The sequence below is a fragment of the Mycteria americana genome, chromosome 4 (genome assembly GCF_035582795.1).
Source record: "Mycteria americana isolate JAX WOST 10 ecotype Jacksonville Zoo and Gardens chromosome 4, USCA_MyAme_1.0, whole genome shotgun sequence".
In the NCBI taxonomy this organism is placed as follows: domain Eukaryota; kingdom Metazoa; phylum Chordata; class Aves; order Ciconiiformes; family Ciconiidae; genus Mycteria; species Mycteria americana.
Genome location: NC_134368.1, coordinates 60,111,834 through 60,138,250, shown reverse-complemented (window position 1 = coordinate 60,138,250; position 26,417 = coordinate 60,111,834). Strand labels below are relative to the sequence as shown.

General features: G+C 40.0%; 2 protein-coding genes across 7 annotated transcripts in view; both read right to left on the bottom strand.

The window, feature by feature from the left end:
* MCUB (mitochondrial calcium uniporter dominant negative subunit beta) overlaps nucleotides 1-9,887 on the bottom strand; it is a 58,315-nt gene extending 48,428 nt beyond the window's left edge. For both annotated transcript variants that reach the window (XM_075500718.1, XM_075500719.1), the window contains exon 1: nucleotides 9,535-9,887. In XM_075500718.1, the coding sequence (XP_075356833.1) occupies nucleotides 9,535-9,648 (114 nt within the window). In that variant the 5' untranslated portion in view covers nucleotides 9,649-9,887. The remainder of the gene's footprint in view (nucleotides 1-9,534) is intronic.
* A 7,225-nt stretch (nucleotides 9,888-17,112) lies between these two features.
* SEC24B (SEC24 homolog B, COPII component) overlaps nucleotides 17,113-26,417 on the bottom strand; it is a 52,260-nt gene continuing 42,955 nt past the window's right edge. For 2 of the 5 annotated variants that reach the window (XM_075500714.1, XM_075500717.1), the window contains 4 exons: nucleotides 25,498-25,590; nucleotides 23,699-23,802; nucleotides 22,389-22,495; nucleotides 17,113-21,486 (listed from right to left, as the gene is read on the bottom strand). In XM_075500714.1, the coding sequence (XP_075356829.1) occupies nucleotides 21,455-21,486; nucleotides 22,389-22,495; nucleotides 23,699-23,802; nucleotides 25,498-25,590 (336 nt within the window). In that variant the 3' untranslated portion in view covers nucleotides 17,113-21,454. Of the gene's footprint in view, nucleotides 22,496-23,698; nucleotides 23,803-25,497; nucleotides 25,591-26,417 lie in introns of all 5 variants that reach the window. The other 3 variants (XM_075500715.1, XR_012775583.1, XM_075500716.1) reach the window with 3 other exon arrangements.

The following is a 26,417-nucleotide window of genomic DNA, read 5'->3' as shown; positions in this document are numbered from 1 at the left end:
TAACAGCATCACGTATTTACCTGAGCCACTGATCAAGATTCTTGACTTCCAACACTCAGTTGATTTAGAATTGCTAGCCTTGGGTACAGCATTCAGGACAGCAAGATCACAACTTCAACTTCTCACTTAGTATTTATTACAGATGTATTTCTTCAACTGGTCTTATATTTTTTAACTGTTTTCATTTTACTGTTTGCGAACACTTCTTTCAGTTTCTTGCCTTGTCTAGGGCAAGGCAGACACAAACAGTATCTGCAGAAAAGGAAGCTGAACTACCTTGTGGTTATGCAGTAGGTTTGCCATCTTCTCAAACACTTTTAGGCAGTTTAATCTATCTTAATTTATTGCAATTAACTTAAAACTTGATTATTTGCTAACCCACCTATTCAACCGCATACCCCAGGCTAGCCAAAATCTCTGCCCCACTCCTAGCTGAATCATCACTTCAGCGCCCAGCCTCTACCTAGCTCAGCCTGGCCATCAGCCCAGCACTGCACCAACCCTCCCTCCACCCCGTCACTGCAACCCTCAGAGGCACCCCAACTGCAAACCCGCGGCTGTGCTAGGTTTGCTCCTTGGATCAGGAACCCTGTCGTGACGGTGTTTCACACGAGGGACTCCAGCCTAGAAGGGCTGGACGAGGAGCAGCTGGGCCACAGAGGTCCCTAGGAGTGTAGATGCTGCTGTGTCTCAGAGGCCTGGCACCTTTATACCTCTATTTAGAACAAACACATAAAGGTAAGGATATGTTTTATAAAAAAAGTCTTTCTTCCACAGATAGCACCATGGAATATGTTCACAGCTGTGCTGTCACAGGCAGAGAGAGGCTGGTTCAAAAAGCAAGTACAGAATATCAAATAATGAATAGTTTGCATGAGAAGGTACAGAGAAGGTCAGGTCAGGCCATAGAAAAAAAAAAACTCAAACAAAACCATAGGAACATTGTTCTGCGAACAGTATGGCATAAGCACTTCAGGTAAAAGAGGTGACTGCACCGTACATGGACAGCACTCATCTTTTCCCCATCATGGTACTCTGACCAAAGTGATGTCCTCATGATATATTAAGTCTAATTTGCCAGAAAGAAGAGCAATGTAATTTTTCCTCCACTCTGGCAAACATACAAAACATTTAAAGATGCTTTTGTGATCTCTAAACTCTAAATCAACTTTGCGGTCTCTTACCATACTCTTAAGTACCAACAGGGAGATACTGGGAAGATGAAATTGCTGCCTACTTTGCAGATAAACAAAACATTTCTTAAAATAAGACAATTTATTTCTCTCTGTCTGTCTAGAATGTGAAGACTGAAGTAATTTTGATCTAAAATGACCAGGCAGTAAATGTGAAGATAATTGCTTCAAAATTGTTTATCTGAACTAAAAAAAAAAAAGTAAATTATATCTTCTCTGTGTATAATGTAGTCATTTTTTCTGTCCTTTTGAAGATGCACTGCCTATGCTCACCATGCTAAATGCAGCTTTCAAAAGGTATAAATATCCCATTTTTACAGTAATCATCTTTTTTCCATTTCAGTCTGAGGGAGTACTGAATGTTTCCTCACCAGTAAGGGGAGGTTGTACTCACCAGTCGTCAGCACACCAGCACAGAGCTATTTGCTTATCCACACACCGACTGCTGACACCTGACGCTTCGGCACAGAGTAGCAGGCCACTTACCTGGCCAGCCCCCCTTGGGTGAAGAATTAGTTTATGGACTACAAAAGTTAACATCTCTAGTAGGCAGGCAGCTGACCAACGTTCATTTTTGACTTGTATTCCCTTCTTCAGCTGTTGTGTTACAGTAAATAGAGTCATTCTAACATGAGGGATTTATTTTACTAGTGATGGACCTGACCTTCAGAGTCTAGATCCACACTTTCCCAACACTTGGGGATCAGAGACTTTGGGTCAAGCATTCCCCATAAGCCATCTATCCTCACCATGATCATGCCACACATTCCTCAGACGCTGTATCAGTTACAAATGGGTGTACAGCAGTACTTTTAAAGACCAAGCCACTCTCCACATATTGCAGGAATTAAAGAGCAGCCTGCCTGGCAAACACAAAGTATATTGGGGACAGCATGTAAGAATACCTGCATTGGATGCAATTTCAAGATGATCCAGGGACTCATTCCTCAGCTGAGGATGGAAAAAGTCACAGCAAATAACTTGCAGGCCTGAAAACCATCCTCCTCCTAGCCTCCCTATGCAAGTTCACAGAAGAAATAGCTTAATTTAATTGTTCGCTGGGCTCCTCCGGTTGGCTTGGGATATCAGAAACGACACAGTGAGCAGTCATAAGAGTGGCAGAAGTGACTTATAAAAAGCCACCTCTTCCCCACACAAACCTAATCACCAAGTTATTACTCAATATCTTGATAGCAAGACAGAGGACAAGGCAGCAACACAGAGAACCTGTCTCTTCCTTTCATCTTTCTGGAAAAGGAGCAAAAGAGAAGAGACACCAATCCAGAGCAAGAGCTGGTGTTATGTGCCAGTGTTACAGACACTTAATTAACATCATATTAATCATATTAATGTCATTAATCAATAACATCATATTAACAAGGTGTTGTGGTTTAGCCCCAGTCAGCAATTAAGTACCACACAGCTGCTCGCTCACCCTCCCTCCCCAGTGGGATGGGGGAGAGAATCAGAAGAGCAAAAGTAAGAAAACTCGTGGGTTGAGATAAGAACAGTTTAATAATTGGAACAAAAATAACAACAGTAAATTGTAATGAGAAGGAAAACAACAAGAGAGCAAGAGTGGAACAAAACCCAGGGGAAAAAAAAAAACAGTGATACAACTGCTCACCACCCACTGACCGATGCCCAGCCAGTCCCCAAGCAGCCATCGCTGCCCCCTATAGAAACTCCCCCCAGTTTCTATACTGATCATGATGTCACATGGTATGGAATAGCCCTTTGGTCAGTTTGGATCAACTATCTTGGCTGTGCCCCCTCCCAGTTTCTTGTGCACCTGGCAGAGCTGAAGCTGAAAAGTCCTTGACTAGTGTAAACACCACTTAGCAACAACTAAAACATCAGAGTGTTATCAATATTATTCTCATACTAAAATCCAAAACACAGCACTATACCAGCTACTAGGAAGAAAATTAACTCTATCCCAGCTGAACCCAGGACACAAGGCCCAGCGGTGTCTGTGAAACAGCACCTCTGGGCTCCAAAGAGCTTCTTGCCTTCTCACCTGGCTGTAGGAACCCCCTACCAATGAGCAACCCAATGAGAAATTCACCTTTGCTGCTGACTTCCAAGTATGCCGTCAGGGTGAAGATGATCCTACAGAAAGCAAGCCTAGCTCAAGCCCAGCTATTCCATTCATTTTCCTTCAGCTCATTTCCCCTCAAGGGGAAGGGGGAAAATGAAGATTTTAATGTTTAACTAGATGTTGAGAACAGGTGTACTGTTTGCTTCCTCTCCAATGCCAAAAATATGACTGTGTAAAAGGACTTCAGAAGGTGAAGTCCTCACCACAAGAAAACAAAAAACCAAAAACCAACCAACCAAAAAAACCCTCTATATTTCCCTTTCCTTCCTCTCCCACCCCTTCAGAAATTAGGATACTACAAGCTCTACAATAGGGTCTACATTTTTGCCCTGTAAGCTTTAAAACATGATTTTAAAACATGAAAATGTAAAAAGAAAAAAAACCCCAACATCATCAGAAGAGACTCATATTCTTAAAACAAGTCCTATGTTTGTAAACAGCATTAAGTACTCAGCAGTCCAGTGATTTGTGGTAGATCTTCAGAGCCCCTAAGACACTTGCAAAGCAATTTTCTCAGACATCCTCTAGCAGTTTAGTATTGGTCTTTTTACAGGTACACAAAAACTGAGAGTAAAGACCTTGCCCAGAGCGCTAGGAGGAACATTGCCAGACTTAGATGTTCCTCACCTCATGAGCAACAAAAAAATTACTCACACTTACAGCACTGTTTGTATGATCACCGCATCATTTTCTGTCATCTACGTTATTAACCATAGAGCACCCAATACAGATATCACTTCATGGTATGACTATTCCTATGCCCATTCTAAATTAAAAAATATATAAAATAAACAATGTAATTAGGGCTATTGATAGGAAGGGATGTAAATTTTTATTTTCCTTTATGATAAGCCTATTGCATATATTTAGAGTAATGTACTTCCCAACCTTTGGGAAGCACAGCCTAGTATTACTCCTGTATTACATACGAGAAAGCTCTTTGGGAAGTTTGCTAAAATATTACACAGATTCTGCTATAGATAGTAATGTTAGACCAGCATTTCAGTTTTACAGTTTCTTTACATTTTCTGCAGTTCCACATAGCCTCTACTTAGCACACAAAAGCTCCAACTTCTTTAAGCCTGTGATCTTGAAGAGCACAACTGTGCTCTTTCCAGCCTTGCAGGAGCTAGTTTTCGTTTCCTTTCTTAGGAATTGCTGTATTCACACAAACAACAAAGACACGCATCTACTGACACTTACTCAGAGTAGGCAAAAAAGCATCCTAATATTCTATGCAAGGAGAGCTGATCTGATCTACACATCCCTATTTGCTGCTTTTCTGTCATCTGCCCTGTCAGAAAAAAACACCAACAATTTTGGGAAGTCACGCTGTTGAGGCTGGTTATTAGAAATTTCTTAAACCTCTAAGGAAATTAGTGTTTTGCAGGTAATCATACATGAACATACAAGCACAGCCCACTGAGTTACTACAGAATCTGTACCGGAGAGAGAAGACGCAGAAGAGCAGTATATGAGAGTATGTGTAGAAGTACAAAGGATGATGAATTTCTGTGCTATATATCACATCTCTCCCCGAAAGTGTATTTATCAGAGAAAATGTGGCCATCTCCCAGCTGCCAGATGAGAAGAAACAACAGCAAATGGCTAGCAGCCATTCCCAATGCCATCCTGTTATTCTGGCATAGACACAGTCAAAAGCAAATAAATGAAATTGCTGAGACGGGCACATTACCTACAACAAGTGCCAGAGACCTAAATGGCTTTTTTTAAGGCATTTAGAAATTGGTATTTGTAAGAGTGAACAGTATTTCCATAAACAAATAGTTAAACGGGTTGTATGTTTTTGTTGACATATGCCAGTATAAGCACAAGGTTTCTGTTTAGAAAACAAGACTTGGATCAACAAGCTAACTTTTGTTGTGCAAGGCTTTCAAAGGGAAGGAAAGACAAGGAAAAACAGGCCCAGCAGCCACAAATTACTCCCAGTTCTTGGCTCCAATTAGATCTCAATTTCCAAAGGACCCGAGTAGACTGAAAATACAAAGCAGGGACTTAAACCACATTTATGTGAAATATTCAGCTGCACAAGACACTCAATGATAATTTACTTCTCCGTAGATGCCTGGGATGTGCTGGGGTTGCTGCTTTAACGGAGTATCTTAGAAATCCTGACAACAGAGTATGTGCAAAAGAGAAAAGGGCAAAATAAAAAACCCAAATGAAACACACATTTCCAATTACCCTGTGGCTATTAGGACACATTTAGATCCTTGCTTATAAGACTGCATAAAACTGGAGGACAAACTGGATATGTATAATGCTGGAAGCATTATGTAATTTGGGAGTAAGAAGAATAACTATAAAAACTAACAAGAAGGACACGAAAAAAGTTCAAGCCAGTTTGAGGAACTGAGCAGTCAAAAACTTATCATCAGCTGAAAGCATTAAAAGAAACATTTTTGACAGATATGGATGACACTGGGAACTGACAAAAAAAACCCAACCAAAAATAAAACCCTTTCTACTCTGCTTTCTGCAGATAAACAAAACCAGTAACTCTCCTACTGGCTGCAGTTTGCAACTAGGAAGAAAATTCCCCTCAGCAACAGGCATATGTGATATTCTAATCAAGAAGAAAACAAATCCATAATGTTTTTTGCAGAAGCCTTTGCAATTTGATCTTACCAGCTTACACACAATTTTTCCCCTTGCCAATGTATTCCAGAGGCACAAATTTAAGAGAACTTTGCACACAAAAATGGAATGCATTCTGAATTAATGTTAAATAAACTCACATTTTCAAAAAAATCAAAGTTTTCCCATTTTAGTTCCCTCACTTGTTCAAAGCAGAAGCGTCACCACTCCAGCATCTTCATACAGGATAGAAACAGTTTTAGCTAGAACGGGGCTGCGCGACTGCAAAGAAACCTGGTTTTAAACTAAGAGAAACTGCATAACCCAGGCTTCATTTTCCACAGTTGCCGCCCATCCAAAGTGATGTAGGCACACTGGTACAGATCTCTATAGTGTGGACTAAACTGGGAATCTCACGTATACAAATGGCCATAAAAAGCAACATAATTTTAGATCAGCTGGATTCAGCACTACAGAGAAACCAACTAGGATCATCCAAAAAGAAAATATTAAATCCAGTCCCTTCAATGTTTCCTGGCTTAGAAGGTTTATGAATATACAAAAACTCCCAGCAATTTTAAGATTTGATTCTGTGTTAACATATCTGTTCTTCACTGTGATACCGTGAGGGGAGCTTTTCCTGCTGGAGAGCAGTGCAAGCAGGGCACTAAGAGCTGCGGGAGTTAAAACATGCAAGTGAAGAGGAAGCGAAGGAGCTGGCAACCTTTAGGTTTCACCACACACAAAATAACTGCAGCATTACAAATCTGGGACTCTAGCAAAATGAACTGCACCCTTTAGAGAACAAAATTCTGTGTAATAAGAAAGCCTGTCCAAAGAACGCAATATAACATGCTCTGCCTAAGCACTAGCCACTTTAAAAAAAAAAAAGTACAAAAAACCCACACATAACAAAAAACCTCAACTTTACAAAATAAAGAGGAATTTGTATAAGCATCACTCTGAAGACAAAGCAGCTAATCACAGCCATCAGAAGAATTGTGGATTTCGTCTAAAAGCCGAGCTGAGAAGCTAACAACTAAGGATACAGCTCTTGAGGACAGCAATCCCTGCTTTTACAGAAAAACGACAGCAAATTAGCCACTGCAATAGTGGTTTGTCCCCACAGCAGTGTATTTATTAGTCGAAAACACAGCACACAAATACACCATAGACTTACACACCTGCCCATCAACACAGTAACACTTGAATACCTTGCAGTATGTGATGACTAAGTACACGTACCACAACCCACAACCCTGCGTGGCCACTGAAGTATCACCTCCAGCTTTACAAATGGAAACCTACGGTCAATGCCACAAAAGGTATTTGGGCAAACTGATTCCCATCACCAAACACAGCACGAAACAAGCTGGATAACGCGGCCCACGATGGCACCAGAGCACACCAAGGGCAAAAGCAACAAGCGACCGAGCCCTGCTTTCCTCAGCCCCACACAAGCACTCCAACCTTTCCTTCCAGAGCTAGAGGCAAAATGTTTGTTCACTAAAATGGCAGGCAGCAGAGCTAGCAACACACAACAGCAACGATAACAAAAAAAAAAGCGAAAAAAAAAATACTGCTGGAGAAAAAAAAAAAATCAAATAACCACAACAGTGTTTGCACTGGACAAGACGTACATAATCTGACATTCTGCATTACATCGAAATCTAAAGACCTAAACAATTGCAATAACAATTGGGATATTTTTTATTTTCACTAGCTTGAAATTACATCTACAGGCCATTCATTTAATGTTTACGAGAACAAATATTTTAACTGCCTGAACTGTTCTGCACACACATAGTCAAAAAATTGAAAGGTACCCAAAGACGAAAACAGGATGGGGGAAATCAGTAAACATGCTTCATTAGCTGTCATGCTAGCAACTCTGTAGAAAAACTAGAACTATGGATTGCATACATAAAAAGCATTTTATATTATTAAAAAAAATCCACTTAAGAAATAAACAAGATCTTGCATTAAACACTTTTCCCAATTAGAATTTTCCTCAACATTACAACATCCCTCTCCTTAACCTATTTGGTGCAAGAATTTAATTCCTGAATCACGTCACTGTCATGTTCCATCCCACAAAGTAACAGGGCCGATGTTTTTTCTGCTCTTTCTTATAATGGCAGCACTGCCAAAGCACCAGCTTTTCCTCCACCTCCTCTCCTTTTTGGTGTCTCTTCTTGAAGCTTTATCAGCTTTCAGTCTCATTTTAGAGCCTTAGAAAAGCATGAAGCTTGTCTGCAAAGCACTACCCTGGAGAAGTCACAGGTGACAAACTGAATAAGTAATATCAGTGTATGCTGAACGACAGTGTAAATGCTCTCAGTGAGATGCAAGATGTTTTTAGCACTCCGCGTTTGAACCTTAGAAGTTTAAGGAGGCTAAGTCAATATTCATCTTAAATTCCCATCTTAAACGTCCTCATATATACACGTGACAAAGCAAAGGGCCATTCACGTTAACAGAGGTGGGGCAAATTAATACCGTGGAATCTTGTAAAAGGGTTTTTGAATCGTTTATGCAAAAATTCTTAGCAAAAAGTACAGAGTTTATTCTGCACAACTCCTCAACTCCAACTGTCACCGCAGGTTGCCAGACCCCAGTTGTGGAAGCTGCTCAGCAGCGAGCCCGAGAGGCCCTGTCCTGCCTTCTGTGGCTGTCACCACACAGCCCACTGACTTCCTCGCTATGGATGGGCCCCGGATGCAGGGACGGGGGTTTGTTGTGTTCCATCTCAGCAACGTTTGCAAGCATATATAGCATCTCTATTATTAAAAACAATAATCAAGGATTAAACTGTCTCCTCTCCTAGCAGGCAGTGGCTCAGGACTACAACCGCATCGTCCTAGGTCCCAGCAGATTATTTTTAAAGTCATTGTGCCTTCATGTTTTCCTTCATCCTTCCTGCTCAAAGGATCACTGAGACTCCTTAAAGCCAAGAGAAGTTCGGAGGCAGACGGACTTCATTATTTTTACATGTACAAGGCAGTTCCCTGAGAGCCCGTAAGGAGAACTTTTTTTTGTGCTCCTGTTTTATTTCTCGCACTTTACCACAGCAGCCTGTGACCCACCTATTACTCTCCGACCAGCTCGGAGTCGGAAAAGCAACACAACTCCTGAAGCATAACTCACCAAGCTGTGAGGACGGAGGCGCACAGACGGCCCCGGCCCCCGCAGCCCGCCCCGCCGGCCGTTACGGCTGTCCCCCAACCGCCACCCGCGGCCGTTACAGCGGCTCCTCCCCGCCCCCGCCGACGGCCGCCCCGCGCGTGAGTCACCGCGCCTCTCGCCAGACAGCGACGCCCCGGGGGCCCGGCCCGCAGCCCCCTCCCTCCCCAGGCCCCCGGGAAGCGAGGCAGCAGCGGGACGGCCCCGCGACGGATCCCCGGAGCCCCTCCGGCTCCGGCCCGGCCGGGGTAACGCCGCGTCGGTGCTGAACTTCCCCCGAGTTTTGTCCCGCCGCCGTGCCGAGCCCCGCCACGCCTCGGAGCGGCCCCGGGGGCGGCCGGGCCGCGTCGCCGCCGGGGGGAAGGCAGGCGAGGCGCCAGCAGCCGCGAGGGGGAGTTCCGCCTCCTCCCGACGGCGTCCCGCGGTGAACCTCGCCCGCTCCCCCGCTCCCCGTCTTACCTGAGGCGCTGAGGGCGGCGGGCAGCCATCCCGCCTGCCCCGCAGCACCGGGGGCTGCCGCTTGCCCGGCGGCCAGCCGCTCCGCACCGCCCGCCCCAGTCCCGCCAACATCATCCTGGACCTCCCCCGCCTCCTCCGGCGGGGACCGGGCCGCCTCCGGGCGCGCTCCGCCGCGGCTCAGCTCGGGGCGGGCGGCGCTGGCTGCCACGCCGGGCGTGGGCGTCCCCAAGCGGAGGGCGTCTCCTCCGGGTGGTTTTGCGTGTTTTTCCTCTTCTACTTCCCGCCAGCCGCCGAGGAGGGGCCGGGCCGGGATGGGCTGGGCAGCTCCCTCCGTCCCGCTTGACGGGGCGATCCCCGGGTGATCGCGGCAGCAACGGTGAGCGGCAGGCGAGGAGGCGGCTCCGCCTGGCCCTCGCCCTGGCTCAGCTGGGCGCAACCCACCACCCTTTGTATACAGGTGCTGTCCGCCCTCTTCTGCATCTTCTTCTTGCAATTGAAAACGGATGGCAGTAGCTATATTTATAAATGAGATTAAGGTAATCATAAATTTCTGTCTGACCTGAACACCTGCCTTTTCTGTAGCTGAGTATTGCCCATTTTTGAGGAACAGGACTATTACTGCCCACCATGTTTCAGTGGAATAAACACATTCTGGTACCACAGAAATGAACAGCAAAGCACAAAAGGAAAACACTCTTGGAGTTCGCTATGTTACAAGAAAGTTCTGTTTATAGCAGTAGAGCAATCAGCAAGGCTTCAGTGTTTTGTGTTCAGCTTCATTACCACCGAAGCGCATCAGACCCATGGCATTACATCACAGAAACACACAGGAAAGTGTGGTATTCCTCTGCTTTCTCTGCCCTTTATGAAGTTCCTCCAAAGCAATGCTGCACAAAACAAAACCAATGTTACCTGATGAGAACAAAAGGATCTCAGAAACCGGGCTGTTGCAGATCTGAAAGAGTGTCGCTATCATGGAAAAACTCCACAACTGACTGCATGTTTGAGGGCTCTGGGGGACTAAATGAGACCCCACTTGTGTCCATCTTCTGAGCTCTGGAAGGGAAACCTTACGTAGCTAAGATCACAGAGCCATTCATTCCCGTTTCAGTGTCACTGCAATCTATTAAAGCGAGTATGGTCCCAGGGTACAGCAGAAGAAGTTGCACTGTTAACAGGCAGTGACTCTCAAAGGTGATAACTTGTCATACAATCACAATTAATATTTATCATAGCAAAAATTCCCCAAATTTTATTGGAGTAGTTTTCCTTTAGCCAAAGTGAGAGTTAATTTCTGGATTTATGCTCCTTGTTAAGTAAATTATATTAATATCCACAGACTTGCCAAAGGTGAAATAAAGGATTCAATAGTTAAGTATATTAATTCAAGATAGAATATTTATGGTTTCATCAAGCAGAGGTAACTACCTCATGGTAACTGGCTTTTTTTTATACTCCTACAACATAGTGATGGTTTTATCAAAATTATCTTCTTTGGGAAGGAAAGAAAATCAGTGTCAGGACTAGAGAAGAGATCATTTAGTTTTGGTCATTGTTCAGTGCTACACTTATTTTCTGAACTTTGTTTTAAAAGGTCAATAAGGAGCAAAGAAGCACTGCCACTCACAGCAAATTGTGGATGTTAGTTTCTGCAGGGGTCTGGGAATCAAGACTCATGTTTTTATCCACAGGCCAGGAGAAACAAGAGAACATTTTACTAGTTGGGCCTTGCATCACTGCCGAGTTTAAAAAGATGACTTTGACTCTTTGAAAAACCTACCCTACATTTACCTTTCACACCTTTCCAATTGCCTCATGAGGCAACTCTTGCTTTGTTGGATAAGCAACATGTTTTGTATCTTACAATTTCCACTGTAAGTACTCACTGTAACTTAGTTTTTTTCAAATCATACCTCAAAATATATCTGTGACATACTTCTAAACTAACATCATACATAATTAACACTTGACAAAGAAAAGTTTATATAAAACTGTGATTGTATTTATCTGTTCATACCCATCGAGTACAATAAATATAAAAAAATCCTGTGAAACATCACTATGGTCAGAGATAGCATTAAAATAGCCATAAAATGGAATGAATTGCAAAGTTTCTTGAGTGCAACCACTAAAACAAGGTGCGGAGCTCAAGGCTGTTCAAGGGGGACACATTTTAGGATGACTTGCTAGTTCCCAAACTTTTGCCCCTTTTTTTTTTCCCCCCATGTGCTTACAATGTAGTTAGTAATAAGGAGTTAGATTATGTTAACTTGAAACTGGCTTTGAATGAGCTTTCTTCTTCTGTGAGATGCACATTAATCTCTTCCCTTCTGGTACCCATGTGCTCTGCCAATAGGAAATGGCACTTCAAGGAGAGCGATTTATGCACGTGCAGCATCAGGGTTCATGTCTTTGTATTACACATATATGACTGGCCTCAGTTCCAGTAAGAAAATGATTAGGAAAACAAGCAGATTATTATAGACTTGAGACTTATGTTTCAGGTCATACTCTCAGGGATGTTTTTTAAAGAGGAAATTATTTACTAAAATAAAACCAGATGGAGTTCTAGGGAAGTGTGAAACTAAGGGGGAATAAGAGGGACCTGGGCCACAGTGTTTCCGAGTGGCATCATAATCTCATACTAAGGGCACTCATAAATCTGATGGCATTCGTTTCAAACCTTTGTCGAGGTGAAAAAAAAATCAAACCAAACTTTAAGGTAGGACAGGAGGACACAGATGATCTTCTGAATTAAGAACTTCTTCCCCAGGCAAAATATCAAGCTCTAGGAGAGCACCCTAACTCCAGACATGTCTCAGCAACTGGATTGTCAGCGGCACAAAACTGCAAGCGCAGAGATCTCTACCCTCACCCCAGGGAGGAACGTGACCGAAGGGGCCGTGCATCATACTCCAAATACATTCAGAGGGGGAAGACACACAGCCCAATTCATCTTCATGAATTCATACAGCCCAAGTAATCATCTTCATTAGCCAGCTATAGGAGTCCAATGACAAAATGAATCAGGTCCCCAATTATAGGATGATGTTCCCATCACTCAAGGAAACAAACATGCTTAGATGTAACTTCAGTCGTGATTACAGGGAAGCCAGAGGCCTTTTCCTCATCCTCTGTCTTGTTTCCTTCATCACAGTTCTTTCAATGCTTCCTTGTTTGTTCACGGGTACCTTTCCAGAGTTGGAGGGTAAGGGAGAGAGAGCAGAAAAAACCTGATGACAAAACTCAAAGGCCCCATCTGTACAACAATACCAAACCCACAGCAGATAGCTTGAAGCTCTCCCCCTAAGGCAGTTCTATGTCGTCCTCCTTCAGTAAGCAGGATTTCCTCCTCCCGCTTCCAGCATCCCCCTGGAACAAAACTTTGAAAACCAACTTGAAAACCAACAGCTACAGGTTTTTCTTTTAACTATTGCATACTACAGATCAAAACAGAAAATATAATGGAATAAAATTATTTGATACATCTTCCAAAAAACACATCTCTAGTGAGAGATTTATCTCACATCTGGTGATGAGAAGCTGCTGCAAAATCTCTCCTCTTCAGCAGCAAATATGAGCTAAGATCTCAAGCCCTGCTTGCAGAATTCCAGATAAGATGATTACAAGTCATTAGTAAACAGCCTGAATTTTCCCAAAAGTCACAAGGATGAAACCCAAACTCCTATGTTTTCATGAAGAGGGGAGCATATAAAGTTCTTTTCCTCTTTCTGGACATGGTAACAGCACTGTGGCCATTCAATGTAAAGACAAACTTTTTCACTAGGGAAAACTACATTCCCTCCCAGTGCACAGAGAGCAAAAATCTCTCTTCAAAGTATAGAAGAGCAGCTCGTTGCAAAATGTTAGCTCTGCCAGTACTAATATACTAATCCTCCTGCTCTAGTAAAGGAAGAGTGAGATGAGACCTATCACCAACTCGCATAGAACATTGACAGAAGCTCTGTATTTTCTATGCCTGTAAGATTTCCTAAACAAACTGCTGGAAGGCGTGACGCCACATGAGAAAAGACCTGGACTCCAATTACAGAGATGAATTCTTACTCAAGGAACGAGAACTGCTTAGACTAGGCGGAGGATCATAAATTACACTCTTATTACAGAGTTGCCAGGCTGTCTAAATTCCACTGGAGCATTAAGTCAGTAGAGCAGAGACCCGAGTTGTGAGTATAGGGAGGTTGCATCATCGCATCCACAGTCATAATTTTTTCTTCCCTCTTCCGAGACTTTTTACTGTGTCTCCTTGTTTGCTTAGACCTTCTTGTATACTTTCTCTTGCTTGTAAATTTATCTTTGATGCATTGTAAACATAAATTCTTACAAAAACAATCACATTTAGGAACTTAATACAGGAATGTCACATAGGATGACTTGATAGGCACAAAAGTCTCAAAAAACTATCACAGCTAAACAGTAAGCTATTATTCAGGTCGGGATTGCACACACAAACATGGCTTGCACTGGGCAGGAAATCAGCGCACAGAAGATGGTTCACAGCCTATCTGCCAAAAAGGTTCAGATGAAGAAAGAACTGGGCCAAGAGGGAAAGGCTGCAGCCTGACATTTAAATTGACCTCAGCATGATAACACAGGCCAACTCACTAGGAATTCACTTAGATTAGCATCTATGGCAAAGACTGTTGTTTGAGTACATTAATTAATATTAAAAATCACAAGTTCAGTGTTAAGTTTGTTCTAGTTATGGAAGCAGCATATCAGTTTTTAATTTCATATTCCCAGTACAATTTTAGCAGCCCAGTAGGCCTTTGTGCAGCAGGTACCAACACCAGCACAGCTCTGCAGTGAAGAGCCTTCCTTACAACCCCACGGGAGCACAGTGTCCCAAAGAGAAGAGTCATGCCAGTTTCTAGGTCCCTATCACTAACATCTTTGCTGGGGGATAAAATGAAGTTTATATTCCCCATCCCTCAAGGTGCTGAGCACTCAGGACCTTGCAGGAACAGCCAGCTGAAACAATAGGAACGGTTTGTATAGGGCAATGTGAATGCCATAGGCATACTTTGAATCTTTGCTGAGAGTTTATTTGGCTGCCCAAATGGGAATACCTGTGTCTCAGGACAAGTAGTTGCATGACTGTTGCTGCTGACACAGGGGAGGTGGTGGGAGCATGTGGGGACAGGGCAGAGATTCCCCTTTCGGCACCACTGCGCAGGGAAATCAGCCTAAGCTGCCACTGGAGCCACAGCTCCAGGGGAAAATACACAACCAACACGCCGGAAAAGTATGGGAAGAGATTTCCCGTTTAGGGTTTCCTAATTCTGGAGCCATTCCAAGCCCAGCTCCTGCTCAAGGCAGGACAATCTGTCATCAGAGATCAGTAGCACGACAGAAAGGTTCAGCTGTTCCCTCTTCCCTTGACATACCACCCACATCAGGCAGAGCCTTCAGCCGGTTTCAGGCTCTGGCTCCTTTTGCACCAGTGTGCCACAGAGAGCTCAAGTCTTCAGCTTGGCATCTGCAGTATTAAAAAGAGCTTAGAAACGCTATATTTACGTAAGTGTTTTTCCTCACCCAGGCAGTCTTAATGGCCTATACAACACCTCTGAATGACTCATGGCTCAAAATGTGAGAACATGTAAATTTAATGTCATCAGTGTGGGATAGGGAGCAATGACTGTTCAGAACACAGCACAGCACAATCCTTGTGGTCAGGGGTCCTCGGTGAAACCTCTGCATAAGTACTCAGTGCTAGTAATAGCTATGCGAGAGTTAGTAATAGCTATGCACAGCTCAACACGCTTCACTCAAATACACGGAAGAGACCATGGAATTGAGGTGAAAGAGTGGATTGAAATAAATACTTTACAGTCCAAAAACTGCAAATAGCAGTAACAAATGACTCCTCAAACAAGTACAAACATTATTTATACCAGAGGAAGCCACGCGCACCTAGACACACAGGCTCTTTTTGTTTGTTTGTGTTTAGTCATTTCACATTAGTCATTACAAATTAACACCAGAGCTGAGCACAAACTCTGAGTCACAACCATATTCATTCTAAAAATTCTGACATCCTGTTTTATGCAAATATTCAGGGACCTGAGCATCCACTCCAACCCCACTCACTTCCCAGGATACTATACTCCATTCGCCTGTTCCGCACAGCACATTTGTGCAAGAAACCCTTATGGTATTATTCTTTGTCTGGGCAATAGTTCTCCCTCCCTTTGAGGTGATAACATGTCTGCCCTGTTACTGTTTTAGGCTAAGGAAGAAAGACTGCCAGGAGCATGGCAGCTTGTTGGACAAAAGGCTGGCTTCTAAGCCATTTTACAGTTGATTCATGTAAAATTCACAAGCTAAAGCTGAAGGACATTCCTAGAAGTCCTAACTCGTGCTTCAGTAAGTCCCGCAGTGCTGCCTAGACCTCTTCCGCAACACGCACAGTTTCTACAAGATTTTGGTTACTTCTAGTTATTTTTTAAGGCAAGTCCTAAACTCTGAAGTAAGGAGCTGAAAGGTTCTTCCTGCTACCTGAGGAAACTGCCATTGAGGGAAGATAGTTCACAGGTTTTGTTTGGTTTTGTTTTTTAAACTTCTCCAGGAAGCCATATAACAGAACTTATTTTTTATAACACACACTTATTTAAGGAACAAGGTGTTACTGTCAACAAAGTTCACTGAAACAAGAAATTAGGATGAAAAAGAGTAGAAAAGGGAAAAGGCTGGTGATACCCACCTTTATGTAAATCAGTTCACGCAACACCATTTGCAATACCTTGCATAGTACCAGGCACCCTACCTCAACTATAGTCTTAGCAGGTGGCGTAAGATGACATATGAACACCATCAAAAATTTAAACATTCTGAGAAACTGAAAGCCTTAGAAAGCAAATTAAGGAGAGGACATGATAACCACGTATCAAAGAAAGAAGGGTTTAGAGCAATTTGGTATCTCCTATTCTCCCCAGCACAGGAAGCTACAGAGCATTCAGCAACATTCAGAAATAAGAAAAAATTATATTTTTCTTCATAACTCATTAGATTGCAAACCTTTTCATTAGAAGAAATTATTCAGTGAAAGGTCAACAATACTTAGTTACTCTGATTAGCAAAAAAGCCGACAGGCTTTCACATGTCAAGCTGATCTCTAAATACGTAAGGTAGAGACGCAACTCAGGGTAGGACAACCTGCGCACTAGGGATTTCTCATGTTTCACCCCAGACCATCCGATACCAATCACTCTTAAAGGAGACAGGATACCAGAGCAGGTGGATGGGCAACGCCGCTTGATGATCTAGCTGCAGTTCGACAGCGATGGAGCGGCTGACAGACCCCTCACGTGCTGCTTTTCTCAACGGCTGCGTTCCTCCTGCAGAACCAATCCATCCCATCCGCACTGCTAGAGATGCCACAGTCATGGTTGCAGAGGCACTTTCCACTCTTTTTCCAGGAACGTAAACTTTCAAAATACATGTTTGGAAGGCTGAAAGATTTCATGCTCGCTCTCCAAGGATAAAGTACACTCTTGTGTAAACAAAGTATTTTTGGTAATTAGAAATAATAGTTTGGATGGGGGAAAGAGGAGAGCTTGGAAACTCAAATGGCTTTTTATTTTGAATAAAAATATAAGGCACTTAGAAGTACAGCCATATCACAAGAAATTGCTAAACTTCAACATCTGGATAGACAGTCAAAGCACAAATCTTTCAGAAGCTATGCACATGCTCTGCAAGCTGGACGAAGACATCCAGCACACATACCAGTGGTTCCAGTTCTACTTTTACTCCTGGCTTTGCCTAAGCTCTACTTTGGGTAATGAAAGCAGTGTATTCAGCTGCCAAAGAGACAACGAAAAGCAGAAAGAATTCCTTAGCTACAGATTATTGCTACACATTTTATTCTTTTTTCTTTGCTTCAGTGTTAGGTCATCAGGTAATTTTTAGTAACATTTTGTGTTCAGAAAAGCTGGGATTTACAGCCTGTAAAATTTTTCGAAAGCATCGTATCTACAGAAGTTATTAACAAAAGAGAGTATCTTCCTAAAAGATGTTCTAACATTAAAACAAAATATTTTGTTAATTTTTTAAACATCTTTTTAAACAATTTATAAGAATAACATTTCCTACAGCTAGCAGATTACCAAGATGGTTGATTATCACCAACTCTTCCTCATGCTTGAGGATTCTTGTGCCAGTAAACACTTCACTCAAGAATCCCACAAAGCCTCAGTGTCTCACAAGCAGAGACTTTCTACTTATGTTGATAAACACAAGAAAAGAAATATACTACTTGCTAGCCAAACAGTACGTCCTTCCAACACTCTTGACCTTTTTAAAACAGTCACTTTTCTTTTAGTGGTAACATGACTAAGGATGTAATTGGAGATCCGTATTTGCTGATGCCTCTAGGGGTGGTCTCTTAGCATCTGAAAAATCAAATACAACCCACACATGTAGCTTTAAGAAAATATAAACCCAAGTCATATAAAGGTGAACAGGTGCAAGAAAAACAAGATTAAAAACTCAAAACCTCATTCTCCTTCTCCAAATATTTCTTTTTAAACAGGTTCTGAAATATTTCCAGGAGTTCTGCCATCTCCTCTATTTATCTTCTGTAGAACTGTGTAACTGCTAAAATCTTGTGCATGATTGATATTCCGAACTAGGCAGCTCCATCACTTGTGCTACGGACTTTTAGAGGAAAATAAGAAGAACTTCTGTGAAGTATTTGATATTTTCTACTTATCAAAATTGTAAAGGAAAAAGACATCAAAGGCCCTGCAAGTGGAAATCAGTAAGAATTCCGGATTGGAGCATGAATTGAAGAAGCACCTATAAAGGCGGTTATTTGAATTTTCATTACCCTTGTAATAATCTCTTCTACGTGGCACTAATCATGTAAGAATTCTCTTGCTACACTCAAACAAGGAGGATGCCTTTGGATTTTTCATGAAAAGGCATCATCAGTAGCTTGCAAGGAAAAACAAAATGTTCTCAAGAGACTTCAAATCCTGGTTATTTGCAGTAGTTGTAACCACACTTCGCAGATTCCTGCATCTGAATGTAACATAATGTCAGTTTAAGTAAAGGCATGCAAGGCTGCTAGAAATGTGCCTTTTTAAATTCTAGGAACTGACAGATAAAGAAAGATACACCAGTAAGTCACTACAGTCTGCCCACCCCACCTTTAAAACTCCCAACACAACTGTACCAAAAAAAAATTGTTATGCTAAATCTCATAATTATCTGGGTCCAACAGGCATTACTATTACATTCTTCTAGTTAGAACTTAACCTTTGTGACTCTGAATTATATTCTACCTCATTTATGAAAAACTGAGAAGCAATAGTGTATGTAGACACCCCTCCACCCTTTTTTTAAACAGAGTAAACTACCAGAAAGAATTACATAAAAGATTTAATAGACATTAAAATCTGAAGAACTGCTTTCAAACAAAAAGTCACTAAAGTAATTTTTTACATAGTAACTGACACATATTTGGGATATTCCATAAATTCATCGCTAGTTAGAGCCTCAGTCCTCCAAACTTGCCGCTAAGCTTTTGCAGGGTTACTTCCTGCCCACAATCAGAATACAGCACTGAGCCAAAATATACTCTAAAATTGAAACAACAACGAGATTGTTGGACTCTTATGGATTTCAGGACTGGATTTCAGGACGCTTATACATGAGTTAATACTTCTCACTACAGAAATCAGCGATTGAGGTTGTAATTATTCCTTCATAAACCCACTTCTGTCCCATACCTTGGAAATTTTGCATAAAATTCTTAAAATATATTTGGCCTGAAAAAACTTAAGACTCCACATTTAAAATTACTGAAGAGCTCTTGACTCTCAGGACTACTAACAACTGATTCTGGCTGTTTAAAAACAACACTAAGGACAAAACCATCTTTTCAGTATCTGACAAAATGCACAGAAAACCAAAGCCAAACAAAATCGCCTGCACCTGGTCATCTTTTCTCCATTGCCATGAAGCTCTACATCAAGATTAATGACTAGGCTTATTTCTAATAAGCTCAAGAACGTAATACAGAATCAAGCTTAGTAATAATTCTCTGGGAGCTGCATCATGTGTCCTACCATTGTAAGAGCTTCCTGGACTGTAATTTCTCCAACAGGAACTCCCATACTACTTCGCTGGTAAAAGAAGTATAAGATGTTGCTTTTAGAACTAAGACATGGAAAGGGACCCCCACTCAGTATTTAAAATGCTGAGAATTTGAACTGATTCCCCAAAGATTTACTTAGCTGGGGCTAGGAAACATTTTCCCCAACGAAGCTTAAATTTTTCATTAAAATAGGCATGATTTATATTATGCAGTGTTGAAGGCATTTTGGGAAGAGTTCAATCCCTAAAATCGCTAGAGATCTTCTTTGGACAGTTCAGGACTTTATTTAAACAGGTAACAAAAACATGCCCCTTTTCTCTCCTCCAAAATCTTACTGAGTAGGCAAAAAGCTTGTTGAGCTTCACAGTGCATCCCTTGGCAGGGATTAATCTTTGGGTATGTATCTTCTGGTACAGTGCCGTGATCTAAACCGTCATAAGTACTGTCTTTTAGATGCTTTTGCCATGCCTACAGATACTCTATTGTTCAAAACACTAAATCCTGAGATGTTTCAAATTCAAGATACTTCTATGAGACTGTCTTTTTAAAATTTAAACTAAAGATCAGTCAGAATGGAGATGTGCTCTATAATTAGTAGAAAATAAGTAGATTCTCTGTGCCGTGTAATAATTTTACTGAACAAATACCTCTCAAGATTTACTTTTCATAATTTTTATATACAAAACCCATAGGAGAATAAAGCTTTAAGTAAGGGGTTTACAGAATACGTTGCAATTAATTATGGCATAGTACGTTCCCAGGTATTCAATACCAAACTCACAAGTCAGAAGCATCTATCATGGGGCATTTAAAATTGTACCATGCTCTCCTCATCTTTGCAGTTACAAATGATTTTTAAGATGTCCCACTCCTCAGCAGCACTTAGCTTTCACCCAATGCAAATTAATCTACAAACAAGTACTGAAGTCCTGGAGGTCTGATTTAGGGACAACATTCAGCATCGCCTCAGACATTTATTACATGATAAATTAATTTACTAAATGGAAAGTTTATCTTAAGTAATCTTTGGGTAACTTAAACACATTTAGTTTTCAGACAACACACAGATTTAACTTATAAGGTATCTTCTCCAAACAATGAGTTTGTGCTAACATGCAGAATAACACCACTTGCAGAATTTAATTAGTGCAGCTTTTACAGCATTTGCTGGTATTTTTTTTCTTGACTATTTGATTCAGGGGATATGGCAGTTCAAATGCAATGTTAGCATTTTCAAGGTTACTTTAAAATAAAATGTAATCATACTAATAATAATTTACTTTTTTGTAATCATTTCATTGTAGTCACATTTCATTAAACCAAACAAATAAACAAAGTTCAGAAGAGTAAGTATGAGTGATTGTGCTTTATGAATTATTTCATGTGCCTCTAAAAAACCAAACCAAAACCATCCCAATTTAACAACCAAATTTAAAAATCTGGGATAAATCTATCAAAAAGCCCAAACCATGAGTTACCAAGAGCAAGGTTTCAGGAAGATGCAACAGTGTGATTACATTTTGAATTTTGACATTTTAAAGCCTTTACTTTTATTGATATAAGGTAATTAATTTTTACCCCCCCCCCCCTTTTTTTTCCTTAGATCACAGCAGAAATCAAATCATCAAGTGAGAGTTGATTACCCATGCTTACTCTAAATGGCAGACAACACAAGTTACAGAAACCTGGACCAAGACTACAGTAGTTTACAAAACTTAAAACAAGGTTAACAGATATGCCTTCTTTAGGATAATAGTTAAGAAGGGGTTTAGGAACTTTATATCAATACCTCATTTCAGACTATGCAGTGTTTTCTCCTCCCTTCCAGAGGTCTGTGAAATGAAGTGGTAAACATGTTCTCTTCAATATTCAGTTCAGTAAGAGCTTAGTTGCAAAAAGATTACACTTGCATAAATATAAAAACACATGATAAAGCAAAATATTTTTAATTAGTAAGCCAATCATAAATAAATTCACCTAAAATTAACAGAAGAAGCAGCTGTGTTCTTTCTACATGGATACTTTTTTTTTTAGCATGTTTTAATAGTCAACTTCATTGTCTAGCCTGGGACAAAACAATTCATCATTGAGCACTCAATAATTCTGCACACTGAGCTAAGTCTTTTTTTTTTAGTTACATTTTTTACATTTTCTTTACAAATGTAATATTTATGTACATTATATATTTTATTTCTACAATTGATGTACTTTACTGAAACTCTACAACTTTCACAGGGAATTCGCTGAAGTCTTTAGTAAATATGAATCATTCCTTTTAAAAAGAAATTCATATAAACAACCAACATACAGCACTGCCCTTTGACATCTCTGTTAAGAATTTGGATCTGGAAGGGCTACTATAATAAATGTAAGAAAAAAGGCTTTACCTAATTGTACATTTCATTAAGAAATATCATCCCACATAGCTACATAAATTCACCAGCTTGCAATAAACAGAGCACCATACCGCTGCACAACTGGAAACGTGTATAAACCAATTTAAAGTTTACTAGTGAAACAGCTTCATCACTCCTAGCACTTTTAGACTGAAGTAAATCTGCAAAATTCTTTTGGAAATGTATACTTCTTTAGCTGTAAAGCTTCCAAAACAGTGCTGGTCACTGTATATTGTGAAGAACAAGTATCCGCTTTTGTAACTTCCCATACTCTTCTCTTGGCCCATGCTTCTATCTGAAGTCGGGATTTTTCTTCTATTTATTCCTTGTTCACTTACAAATCTGCTGTTGAATATTAAGTAAGAATTCATAATATGAGAAAGTTGCTTCTGTCCGATCCTCAATTAAATGCTGAAAAAAATCTGTTTTGGCAGGGTTCTCATCTCTGAAAGAAGAGAGGAAGGTATTTTAGTCCACACATTGAGCAAAAAATCCACTGTAAATTCAAGCAGAGGCATAAGTTCTAATGAATTGCTTACTGTCCTTTCAAGTCTAAATTCCATCCAAAGATACTACAATTGCAAATAATCCAAAGTTCAGAAAAAAATCCTAAAGTTTGTAACACACTATCAAACAGCATCTTTTTAAGTATAAAATGGTAGAAAATTGGGTGAAATAGCATTTAAAATACCTTGTAGAAACAAAAGTGATTTTGTTTTAGTAGTTAACAAATATGCTAGTGCCAATTAATTCTGAAAGGGTTAAATTAAATCCTGATAAAATAGTAAAAAACTGGAAAATTTATATCTCTGGTTACATGTAATCTCAATTCCCTCCCCAGTTTTTCTTATTTGGCAATAGAAGAGAGATGGTAAACCTAGCACCCAAAATTATTGCCCCAATAAAAATTTGCTGGGACACAGTCCTCTGGACTGCTATAGTACAGCGTGCAGTAAAGCTCTGCTATTTACTATGGTCTCTCAGCACTACTCGCAATTCAAGCGGCAGCCGCAATGCCAACAGTTGAAGAGCTTTAGTCCTGTACTTAAACATTATTTATTGGATGAAGAAAGTCATCATACTCCCTTAAAATGTGACCTCCCATCAGGCTCAGTAAACTCAGTAGTCTAGAGAAGACAATGTGTAAAATATTTATACTTGAGTTTAGAATGTAAACTTCCTTAAGCGGGTCATGGCTTGAAAAGGCTTCAGAACTTGTCTCATATGTCATAAATCAACTGCAGTCCTATGGAGCTCAGTCACAAATACATACCATTGTTAAACCATCTACAGATTATTAACCTTACTTGAAATTTTTTTGTATGTATGTATTGAAATTATAAAAGCTATACCAGAAATTAACCTGGTTAAGCCCACTGATCATAAGGACATCCACTGCTTTAGTACATGAACAATATAAAAATATGCAACTAATTCATACCAATAAAACTATTAGTAACTGAATTTGCACTAGATTCAAAGATGACCTTTGCTGCTAAGGGGTTTTAGATAAGAGCACTATATCAACTGGAAAGAGGATGTTACTCAGTTTCTTCCAGGTCAGATATTCCCACTTTTCATCAGTGTTAATAGGAAATTGTAAATACAAGTTGCCAGTAATTACTCAGTATCTAACAGAAATACTTACTTTATTACTTGAAGAACTGGACTTAAAGGTCTACTGTCTCTAAGCCAAGATATAAAAGATCGTGTCCTTTCTGAAGAAAGTGCATCTACCTCAGGAAGCTGTGTCTGGTTGAAAGTAATTGAAAGAAGTCATAATCTTTTATTATCAAAACTATTTTTTAAAAAAATAGATCCTGATAGTTGTAACGTGACCCAAGCCACAATTTCTATTAAGAAATTACCAACCATGGATTACATATACACATTTTCTCTTCAGCTTAAAGTACAAAAATCCAGTAATATCTGTTCTGTAGGAAGCAGTACCTCTATAACTTAAACTGCTTTTTAAGTGAAAAAGATTTTAGAAAGCAAGCTCATTTAAAAAGTCATCTTTTCAAAATGCTTTCACAGTTTTCTTGCCTTTATCTTCCCCTGTCAATCAAGTTCCTACATGTTGCACTTTGCATCACTGAAAAGATGAACAAAACATGAAGAAGTGAAATCTGAATTGTAGGCAAGTTCCAATGCAAAGATTATACTGGACTATTTGGTTGGGGAATGAGCTGAAAAAAATAGAATTAAAAAACCTGAGCCATTCACCAAGCTAAATATACCAACTCTTTGGCCAATATAACCTTTTAAGACAATTAATATGACATAAAAGACTTGATTACAGATTTAAAAGTGGTTCCATTGCTACCTTCATAATAAATGAATGGAAGACAATTTATTTTTTCAATGGTTATATAGCATTTACTATAATGAAAATGAGAGAAAAAACCTTACATAAACAAAAGTTATCTTTGCTTTTAAATTATCACCCTTCCTTTATCCACGTTCTTCCTGAAAATTCTGTCAACTAATACCTATCACTAGCTGATCAGAGGGGACAGTTTTAAATTGCTAATACAAGCAAAATACAAAACTCTGAACAAGCAGTCCAATTTTATAGGACTCTTAAAGCTCATCACTCTTAACCTATTCTTATAATTACCACTTGTCACTTTTCCCCTCCATACTATGCAAGCTTTATAAGCAGGAAATATCTTCCTATGTGTTTCTACCATGACTAACACATTTTTGGTACTATCTAAATATAACCATTCGATTCTGAACTTTTCTAGAGTGTTTTAAAAGGGTCCATCCTTACCCGCCACTTGTTGACATTTTGGAATCACTACCCACAGAAGAGGGGTCTTCTCTTTAATTGCTGCTGTCTTTCACACACAAGACTATAGGTACAGGTTATAGCATAAAGACCCCTCCACCAAAACACACATCCAAGGGTCTTTGATATTCTGATAGCTCAAAGTGTTTCTTTTTAACATTGACTCAAGGCTTGAAAGATGAGCAAAACTTAACTCTTACCTTTACTTACAGGCCTATCACATCATACCATAGACTTGGTATCTTACATCAGGTTCAGAGAACACAAGCCTTCTGAAAACTATGATATCAATAAAACAACTCTAATCTTAACAATTAACACGTCTGAATAATAATTTTTGTATCCATTCTGTGAAATCCCATCCTATTGTTGTGAGCTCACATGTATTTCCATAAAAATAATAAAAGCAGTAATGTCACAGAACAATTTTTTGGCATTCCATGAATGCCAAAATTTACATGTTTACATTCTTTCCTTGAAAGCATTTGACAACTTCTGTCTCCTATGAAGGTGGCAAGAGGTTAGAAAGAACCCAATAAAAAAACCCCCTGATTCATAGTTACATAATTAAAAACTGAAAATGCAGAAAAAAACAGATTAAATGTAAATTCCAAATTTAAGCACTATACAGCACAGCTCATTAAAACGCCTACCATTTTCTGTGGTACCGATGCATAGTTTGGGTATCCAAGGACATCTTTTATGAAGTTGTTATCACAGTTTTTTCCAATCCAAATGTAAAAAATCTGTAAGATGTCAGAATCACTTTTAGTAAAGGCCTTGAATATATTTTAGAGAAAGAGACAAGTAATTGGAATAACACCAGAATAATATCTTTCATGCAAATGAATCACTTGAAAGCTCCAGTTGCAATTCATATATACATCTCTACATTCATTATTTGTACGTTTACTTATTAATACATTGGTAGCATTTGGAATAAGATAATTAAATGTCAAAAAAAAAAGGTAGAATGCAAATACTGAAAGAATGAGAATGCAGGACACATCTATACTGGAACAATTAATGCACTAACTTCCCATGTTACCTCCTAAAATGAAAAACCTAAATTTTAGAAAGTCACACCACTGTGTCAGTTACTGCACATTGACTTCCCAAGCTAAACAAGTCATAGTAAAGCATCAATTATGAAAACACATTATAGTAATTATTTCAGACATCTGGAGACAGAAGCTAGTTTGACATTCACACTCAGCCCCTGAACTTATACAAGCACTTTCTAGACTGCCATTAGAGTAGCATAATTGTTTTATCACATTATTCAAGTAGCATAATGCTTTATCCAATTACATGTGTTTTAGTATAATTTCTACTAATATCTTTAACTGTATCTACAGATTTTTTTTCACTCCCCACAAGTCCCTCACTCTTGCAACTCTTACATCACACAAGCCACAAATCATAAAACCACTTATATTTCTGCGTAACTGAGAAGGTTCCTGCATTAATGAGAAGTGCTTTGTTAGAGAGACTGTAGTATATACAATTTAATAACCATTAAGAGACATTTTGGAAAATGGAAATCCATTATTTCCAGGGAAAAAAAAAAAAG